Source organism: Nerophis ophidion, linkage group LG19, assembly GCF_033978795.1.
Source record: "Nerophis ophidion isolate RoL-2023_Sa linkage group LG19, RoL_Noph_v1.0, whole genome shotgun sequence".
Classification (NCBI taxonomy): Eukaryota; Metazoa; Chordata; class Actinopteri; order Syngnathiformes; family Syngnathidae; genus Nerophis; species Nerophis ophidion.
In genome coordinates, this window is record NC_084629.1 from 5039504 (window position 1) to 5049503 (window position 10000).

At 37.3% G+C, this 10000-nt stretch overlaps 1 protein-coding gene across 3 annotated transcripts in view; it reads right to left on the reverse strand.

The window, feature by feature from the left end:
- The window catches only part of arsh (arylsulfatase H), a 136170-nt gene that overhangs the window by 120975 nt on the left and 5195 nt on the right, over positions 1–10000 (reverse strand). For all 3 annotated transcript variants that reach the window (XR_009802878.1, XM_061879026.1, XM_061879027.1), the window contains exons 2-4: positions 510–653; positions 306–427; positions 110–232 (exon numbers count right to left, since the gene is read on the reverse strand). Coding sequence is in view for 2 of the 3 variants with exons in the window: in XM_061879026.1 (XP_061735010.1) it covers positions 110–232; positions 306–427; positions 510–653 (389 nt within the window). In the remaining variant the exon portion in view is untranslated. The remainder of the gene's footprint in view (positions 1–109; positions 233–305; positions 428–509; positions 654–10000) is intronic.

Here is a 10000-nt window from a genome sequence, read left to right on the forward strand (position 1 = left end):
ACACATCGAAAGGACCTGCTATCCCCGTTGAAATAAGAAAATCTCATTTCAGTAGGCCTTTAATGGACCACACAAAATGACACTTTGAAGAAAATAAAGATCCCCTCACCAACTAAAGCCGTGGTGTACCCTTGTTGCTGGAGCCTCTTAGCAAAGGTGGTCTCACTGGGTGGCAGTCCGCCTGAACCTGCGACGAAGAACAGCACCTGGGACCGGCCAGATCCTGCCATTCCTGCAAAGAAACACACGTCAACAAAAGGGACCAAGTCTTCTCTACATGCGGTGAAAAGTCTTCCTTCAGAGACCTGAGCGGGTAGCATAGCGTCCCGTCATGAAGGCGGCTCGGCTGGGCGTGCACAGAGGGGCGGCTGCAATGTGCTGAGTCAGCTTCACCCCCTCCGAGGCCAGCCGGTCTATGTTGGGGGTCCTACAGAGACACATTGATACAAATAAAACAGGGGGCCATGAACAACTTCATCAGTGACGCAACATTCTTTTTATTGACTGACCTGATGGTGTCGTTACCGTAGCAACCCACATCCCCAATTCCCATGTCATCCACCATGATGAGGACAAAGTTGGGCCTCTTGTCTTCCCCTCCGACGCCCCTCCATAGCACCAAGAGAAGAAGACCAGGTGCCAAGAGGGGGGGCCTTAATGGAAAATATAACAGGTGGTTTAGTAGGTTCTGTTTTAAGGACCTACTGTAGAAATGCTAGTCAAAGATCCTCTATGTGACAGAAACATGGCTGTTTTAAGGATTTACTGTAATAACCATAGTCTATGTGACAGAAACACTGCTGTTTTTAAGGATTTACTGTAAGAACAACAGTTATATATCCTCTATGTAACCCAAACACCGCTGTTTTTAAGGATTTACTGTAATAACAATAGTCTATGTGGCAGAAACCCCACTGTTTTTAAGGATTTACTGTAAGAACAATAGTCTATGTGACAGAAACATGGCTGTTTTAAGGATTTACTGTAATAACCATAGTCTATGTGACAGAAACATGGCTGTTTTAAGGATTTACTGTAATAACCATAGTCTATGTGGCAGAAACCCCGCTGTTTTTAAGGATTTACTGTAAGAACAACAGTTATATATCCTCTATGTAACCCAAACACCGCTGTTTTTAAGGATTTACTGTAATAACAATAGTTATATATCCTCTATGTAACCCAAACACCGCTGTTTTTAAGGATTTACTGTAATAACAATAGTCTATGTGACAGAAACATGGCTGTTTTAAGGATTTACTGTAATAACCATAGTCTAAGTGGCAGAAACCCCGCTGTTTTTAAGGATTTACTGTAAGAACAATAGTTATATATCCTCTATGTAACCCAAACACCGCTGTTTTTAAGGATTTACTGTAATAACAATAGTTATATATCCTCTATGTAACCCAAACACCGCTGTTTTTAAGGATTTACTGTAAGAACAACAGTTATATATCCTCTATGTAACCCAAACACCGCTGTTTTTAAGGATTTACTGTAATAACAATAGTTATATATCCTATGTAACCCAAACACCGCTGTTTTTAAGGATTTACTGTAATAACAATAGTTATATATCCTATGTAACCCAAACACCGCTGTTTTTAAGGATTTACTGTAAGAACAACAGTTATATATCCTCTATGTAACCCAAACACCGCTGTTTTTAAGGATTTACTGTAATAACAAAAGTTATATATCCTCTATGTAACCCAAACACCGCTGTTTTTAAGGATTTACTGTAATAACAATAGTTATATATCCTCTATGTAACCCAAACACCGCTGTTTTTAAGGATTTACTGTAATAACAAAAGTTATATATCCTATGTAACCCAAACACCGCTGTTTTTAAGGATTTACTGTAAGAACAGTTATATATCCTCTATGTAACCCAAACACCGCTGTTTTTAAGGATTTACTGTAATAACAATAGTTATATATCCTCTATGTAACCCAAACACCGCTGTTTTTAAGGATTTACTGTAATAACAATAGTTATATATCCTCTATGTAACCCAAACACCGCTGTTTTTAAGGATTTACTGTAATAACAATAGTTATATATCCTCTATGTAACCCAAAAACAGATGTTTTTAAGGATTTACTGTAGAAACCCCGTGTGGATGGCCCAAGTGGGCCTTGTTAGCCAATCATCTGTAACCTTTATTAGCAGCAGCCGGGTTGAGACACGTTGTTGGTGTTGGAGTGGGAGCCAAGGAAAGAGAGAGAGACACGAACAAAGAGAAAGACATTTTGCTGGAAAGCAAAAGCCTTTCCACATTGAGGAAAATAAAACAGTGTGGTACCCAGAAATCCGGGCTCTAGTGGCAGTGTGTGGTGGTCCGAGGAACCCACTAGAGGGCAACCTCTGCACGTAATAATCCACATTTTTTATTATTGACATGCTAATAACACGGAGGTGCTGCCGCTGTCTGAACACCTTTTTTGTGAAAAAACTCGATCACTACGGCAGGGCATCTGTCGTTTCATCCTGGACAAAATTCATGACAAATGTGTGCTTTGTTTTAAAGATGTGCTATTTGGATTTACACTGTATAAAAAAAATAAAAAAAAAAATGTTTACCTTTGCAACCTCATTATTAGGGGTGTGGGAAAAAAATCGATTCGAATATGAATTTAATTGTTTACGTTGTGCGATTCAGAATCGATTCTCTTTTTTTTTTTTTTTTTTTAAATCGATTTATTTATTTATTTTTTATCAATCCAACAAACCACTACACAGCAACACTCAGAAGTGCAATAAACAGAGCAATTGAGAGGAGACACAAACACGACACAGAACAAACCAAAAGTAATGAAACAAAAATGATTATCAACAGTATCAATATTAGTTATAATTTCAGCATAGCAGTGATTAAAAATCCCTCATTGACATCATTAGACATTTATATAAATAAATAAAAGAACAATAGTGTCACAGTGGCTTACACTTGCATTGCATCTCATAAGCTTGACAACACACTGTGTCCAATGTTTTCACAAAGATAAAATAAGTCATATTTTTGGTTCGTTTAATAGTTAAAACAAATTTACATTACTGCAATCAGTTGATAAAACATTGTCCTTTACAATTATAAAAGCTTTTTTTTTTTTATCTACTACTCTGCTTGCAAGTCAGCAGACTGGGGTAGATCCTGCTGAAATCCTATGTATTGAATAAATACGGAATCGTTTTGAATCGGAAAAATATCGTTTTTGAATCGAGAATCGAATAAAAAAAAAAATCTACATATTATCGAAATGTGACCCAAGAATCGACATTGAATCGAATCGTGGGACACCCAAAGATTCAGAGCCCTACTCATACTATTGGCTAAGTTTTATATTCATAAATGTAAGTTTCTCAATAACCAACCAGTTTTTTGTGCCTTTAAAAAAAGACTTAGCACTCTACTTTAAAACGCTTTCTACCTCCTAACAAACAAAAGCTGTGAAAACTATGACGCTGTGTTCCAAATTTGGATTAATTATGGAACTTATGTGAGCCTTTTTATATTTATATTTATTTATATATATATATAGGGCTTCACGGTGGCAGAGGGGTTAGTGCGTCTGCCTCACAATACGAAGTTCCTGCAGTCCTGGGTTCAAATCCAGGCTCGGGATCTTTCTGTGTGGAGTTTGCATGTTCTCCCCGTGAATGCGTGGGTTCCCTCCGGGTACTCCGGCTTCCTCCCACTTCCAAAGACATGCACCTGGGGATAGGTTGATTGGCAACACTAAATTGGCCCTAGTGTGTGAATGTTGTCTGTCTATCTGTGTTGGCCCTGCGATGAGGTGGCGTCTTGTCCAGGGTGTACCCTGCCTTCCGCCCGATTGTAGCTGAGATAGGCGCCAGCGCCCCCCGCGACCCCGAAAGGGAATAAGCGGTAGAAAATGGATGGATGGATGGATATTTATATATATATATATATATATATCTCTCAATGTAATGCATCACACAAATCCAGTCGTTTCATCAAAGCACGTCCGAAAAGGAGTAGGAAGAAGCAGAGCTTATTCCATCCTACCCCTTTTCATACCATAGCAATTTTATCCAATTTCCTTGTTCTCTCTAACATAGCAGTGAACAAATAAATAAGTAAATAATATACCATAGTAAGCATACAAATATTAAATACATAAATAATATGTGTCTCAATTAAAAGAAAGGGTTCAAGATGTTCATCATAATTCTTGTTCTGTGTACTTTGTGAACACTTGTAGTTTGAACCGTCTCTTAAACTGAATCTTATTGGTGCTTTGTTTGATTTATTTGGTTAATCTGTTCCATGATTTAATTCCACATACTGATATACTAAAGGATTTAAGTGTTGTTCGAGCATACAAAGGTTTTAAATTAGATTTTTCTCTAAGGTTTGAGTTTATTTGGAACATGCAAGCATACAACATAATACATCACAATTTTCAGTTTCTCTTTTCAACATGTTCGAAAAGGAGTAGGAAGAAACAGAGCTCATTTAATCCTCCTACCCCTTTTCTTTTACATAACTTTGGTTCACCTCCTGTTCTCAATTTAAATAAATGATAAATGGGTTGTACTTGTATAGCGCTTTTCTACCTTCAAGGTACTCAAAGCGAAAAGGCGTAAGAAGAAGCAGAGCTGATTAAATCCTACTCCTTTTCTTTTACATAAGTTACAAAAACTTTTGTTCACTTCCCGTTCTCAATGTATTCACAATATACACCATAAGTATCACCATAAAAATAAATAAATAAATAATTGTTGAAGTAAGTTGTATTCCATATGATAAGTAAGGTTATTTTGAGAATGAAAGAATGGATGCATGAATAAATGTCGGGGTCAAATACCAGGAGACATTATAAAGACACAAAAACAGAGAATAGAAGACAAACCAGTGATTGCTTTTCACGTACGAGGAGAGAAATTGATTTTTCTTCATTATCAAATTGTAAATAAATTAATTTACAATTAATCCAACAATAAATTCAGAATGTTTATCATGATTCTTCTTCTTTGTACTTTGAAAACACTTTAAGTTTGAAGAGTTTCTTGAAGTGGATCATATTAGTACATTGTTTGATTGCTTTGCTTAATCAATTCCATTATTTAATCCCACAAACAGATATACTGAAAGTTTTAAGTGTTGTACGTGCGTACAAATGTTTTAAATTACATTTTTCTCTAAGATTATATTCCTCCGCTTTTGTTGAGAAGAACTGTTGTATATTCTTGGGTAGCTGGTTATAGTTTGCTTTGTGTATAATTTTAGTTGTTTGCAAATTCCCTGTTGTGGAATTTCAGTATCTTTGATTCAATAAATAAAGGGTTTGTATGTTCTCTATATCCAACATTATGTATTATTCTAACTGATCTTTTTTTTTAACACTGTTAGTGAATGAAGTGTACTTTTGTAATTATGTTCCCATATTTCTACGCAGTAACTCAGATATGGTAACATTAGTGAGCAGTAGAGAATATGAAGTGATTTTTGGTCTAGTACAGGGGACTCAAACACGCGGCCCGCGGGCCAATTGCGGCCCGCGAGATATTATTTTGCGGCCCCCACCTTAATATGAAAGTTTAATGTTAGCACGGCCCACGAGTTTTGTATGAATGGCGCTTGACAGCGTTGTGTGTGGAGCTGAAGTAATCTACCAATCATGTGGCTCTCAAGGGCCGAACATTGACGTCACTTGTGTGATGCAAGCAGAGAAACCCTCCCTCCCCCTCCCATGTGCTCCAGACAGACGATTTTTGTTATTTGGGTCTAATATGGCTCTTTCAATGTTCTGGCTTGCCTACCCCTGCGTTATGGGATAAGCGGCAAATGAGTGAAAGCAACAGAATCCTTTTTTTTTTTTTATTTATCATTATTTTTTTTCTTTCTTTGTCATGACAAAGGGAAATTTTTGCCATGAAAAAGGGAGGTTTTTGTGGTTGGTGCACTAATTGTAAGTTTATATTGTGTTTTTTATGTTGATTTAATAAAAAAAATAAAAAAGTTTTTATTTTTTTTATTTATTTATTTTATTTTATTTAAATTAATAAAAAAAATTATTCTGCGGCCCGGTACTAATCGGGCCACTGGCCGGTACCGGGCCGCGGCCCGGTGGTTGGGGACCACTGCCTTAGGGGATCTGCTCCAATTTCGTTGTTCTTTGAACCTGTTCATTGCAATAATGACTATAAAACTCTATTTATATTTTGATTTTATTTTGTGTTGACAATAAAAATAAAGACATTTAAAACTTTTTTTAGAAATCTTTTCTTGCGGCCCAGTCTCACCCAGACTCTGCATCCAGTGGCCCCCAGGTAAATTGAGTTTGAGACCCCTGGTCTAGAACATATTTAGCTTTATTCATTATTGATGTGTTTCTTGCTACTTTATGTTGTATATTTTTTATGAGGTTTACAGATCAATTTATCATCAAGGTTATATTTCTCCTCTATTTTGCATTCTATTCTATTTACTTAAATGCGTTCACAACAGCGTGGTGCTGTTTTTGTACTATTTCTGCACTTTTTTGTTTGTATTTAAATGTGGCTTATTATAAAGGGTTAAAGGGTTAGACTATTGGTCCTCCTAATTGTCAATCATTCTGGTGATTTTACGTAAGGACGTGTGTGTATATATATACATATATATACATACATATATACACATATACATATATACATACATATACATATATAAATGTATATGTATATATAGAGGTGGGACCAAGTCATTGTTTTGCAAGTCACAAGTAAGTCAAGTCTTTGCCCTCAAGTCTCGAGTCAAGACAGGCAAGTCCCAAGTCAAGTCCAAAGTCAAGACTTGAAAGTCTCAAATCAAGTCCCAAGCCCTGCATTTTGAGTTTCGAGTCATTTCAAGTCCTTTTAACCCCAGACTAATATATTTACACGGATTGTGTATGCTTTTAAATGCTGTATGCATTTATTAAAACAAGTGCATTTGAAACGGCAGGAAAAAAATAGTGCTGACATCGCCCTTCATAATAGCAATATTAACCAGTCATTTTAAACGTTTAACTTATTCCTTTACAGAATAAACACATTTTAAAAAAACAAGTGCAACTGAACTTATTTGCACAAACGTGTTAACATTGTATTTCCATGGCATTTTGCATTGTAAGTAGTTCCACAGCAGTTTATATCCTGTTCATACCTTAACTAATTGATCTCATCTCATACTGTATGTGTGTGTACACATGAAAAACATAACAAATACATGAATATAACAATGAACAGAGTCATACTTTTTAGATGTCAGGGCCCTATGCAATATGTACACATATTCTTAATATAGTATACATTTTAACTGACCTTTATTTGACTATGTCTGTCTTTTTGTAGGTGGCTAAAATACGCGGTGCTGCTGACCGCCGTCTAACGTTGCGTTACTGTGTGTGATGCATTCACCAACGTAACGTTATGTGTAGGTACCTCATGCAACCCTGCTTAAGAAAAAAATCACTTGACAAAAAGTATGAATAAAGTAGTGAACTGCAGTGGACGCAACAGATTTTCGTGTTTGCAATGACGTTATAACCATAGACATCTTATAAGTAGACGCAGCATTGGCTGCTAGTACACGAGCAATTTGGCCGCCATCTTGAAGAGGTGACGAGGTGCCGGCTAGCAGCCTACACTGACAGGTAGCGTCTTCCTGCTCAAATGAGCGGACTGTTGAAAATAGGAATCGGGGGATTACTTTTCATAAGTAAGATTTAACATTAACGTACTATTGGTTGTATTTTGTGAAAAGAATATCACCACAGAGTTGAGAAGGAGCAAAGATCTTCAATATTTGTATGTGAAAATCACAAAGAAATCTTCTGGGGGAAGATGACCCCGCCCCTACAAGTATTTGGTTTACAAACTTTCAGCCCCACCTAAAACAAAATTCACCAGCCGCCACTGATTATGATGCATTCTCATTTTAGGCAAAACATAAGACAATACTCTCTTAACAGTATAATTGGAACCAGGAATAAGTCTTCAAGTAACAATATTCAAATACTAACATTGTTGGGTAGGACAGACTTTGGTTTTATTCTGAATCTAGTCAAACAGATTGGTGGTTTCAGCTGATATAAAGACTTCCAAGTGTTTATACTGTATATGTTTAAGTATTTGGCAGACACTTTTATCCAAAGCAACATACATAAAAAATACATATAAAACAATCACTGTAAACATTATTATTTGAGGGAAGAATGTAATAGAAAATATCAATACAAAGTGTCAAGACAGAATAAACTCTCTGCTGTTGCAGCAACAGAGATACAGTCTATAGGTCCCTAAGATATATGGATATCTAATGTATTCATACATTGTTTATGTAGGATATATGCATGTATACATAACCTAATCATATTGTTTCTTCAATTTAAAAATAGATGACCGTTTTTTCCCCCCTTCTCTGGGATTATTATTCCCAGTTTTGATCTCGGACGTCTGGTCATTTATAGCATACAATAATATTCTCTTACTGTTAAGCAAACTATGAACACGCCAAAACATGTGTCCTTTATCATAGTTACACGTATGACAAAAAGGGGGGTGAAAATGAGTGGTATTTAGTGAGGTAAAATGAATGAAATGCGCTGACAGTTCATTGCTCCTGACAAATGAATTGCACTGAGTGGAGTGGATCACCACTCCAAGATGGCGGCCCCGCGTCTCGTCTGCGCGTCCACTTTTAAGATATCTATGGTTCTAGCAGTGAGTTTACAGCCTCACTGATTTAACTACACAGCAAACAAAAGTTTAATTACTCAGCCAATAAATGTTAGCTTACATTCAAAACTTACCCTTCATTGTGCATCTTGAAATGTCGAACGAAGTTGGAAGTTGTTGCGTCTCTGTCTGTAATCTTCGAACCGCATTTTTTTGCATACGGGAATTATTTTTTGTTGACCAAGTCGTGGTTTTAATACCCGAATGAAACTATTTTTGGCATCATTTTTTCTCACTGGCGGGTTGTTTGAGAGCTTTTCTTTGTTGGTTTTCCTGCAATTTGATTGGCTGAATGCTGTGTGACGAAAATAACGTGGATGTAATTTGATTGGCTGTTGTACTGACAGGTAGCGCGCACACTAACATCGCACACATGTTGACAAACACGCGTACACAATGGAAAATACGGAGCGCTCCTGAATAACTTTCTAATCGTTGGGTTTTGGGGAAAGTAGCAAGTCATGTCAAGTCAAAAGGCTGAAGTCCAAGTCAAGTCACAAGTCATTGATGTTAAAGTCTAAGTCGAGTTGCAAGTCTTTTTACATTTTGTCAAGTCGAGTCAAAAGTCATCAAATTCATGACTCGAGTCCAAGTCATGTGACTCGAGTCCACACCCCTGATATATATTATATATGCTAGAACCATAGATATCTTATAACACACACACATATACATACATACATACATACATACATACATACATACATACATACATACATACATACATACATACATATATATATATATATATATATATATATATATATATATATATATATATATATATATATATATATATATATATATATATATATATATATATATCACGGGTGTGGACACTCAAGTCACATGACTTGGACTCCATCCATCATCCATCATCTTCCGCTTATCCGAGGTCGGGTCGCGGGGGCAACAGCCTAAGCAGGGTTACCCAGACTTCCCTCTCCCCAGCCACTTCGTCTAGCTCTTCCCGGGGGATCCCGAGGCGTTCCCAGGCCAGCCGGGAGACATAGTCTTCCCAACGTGTCCTGGGTCTTCCCCGTGGCCTCCTACCGGTTGGACGTGCCCTAAACACCTCCCTAGGGAGGCGTTCGGGTGGCATCCTGACCAGATGCCCGAACCACCTCATCTGGCTCCTCTCGATGTGAAGGAGCAGCGGCTTTACTTTGAGTTCCTCCCGGATGGCAGAGCTTCTCACCCTATCTCTAAGGGAGAGCCCCGCCACACGGCGGAGGAAACTCATTTCGGCCGCTTGTACCCGTGATCT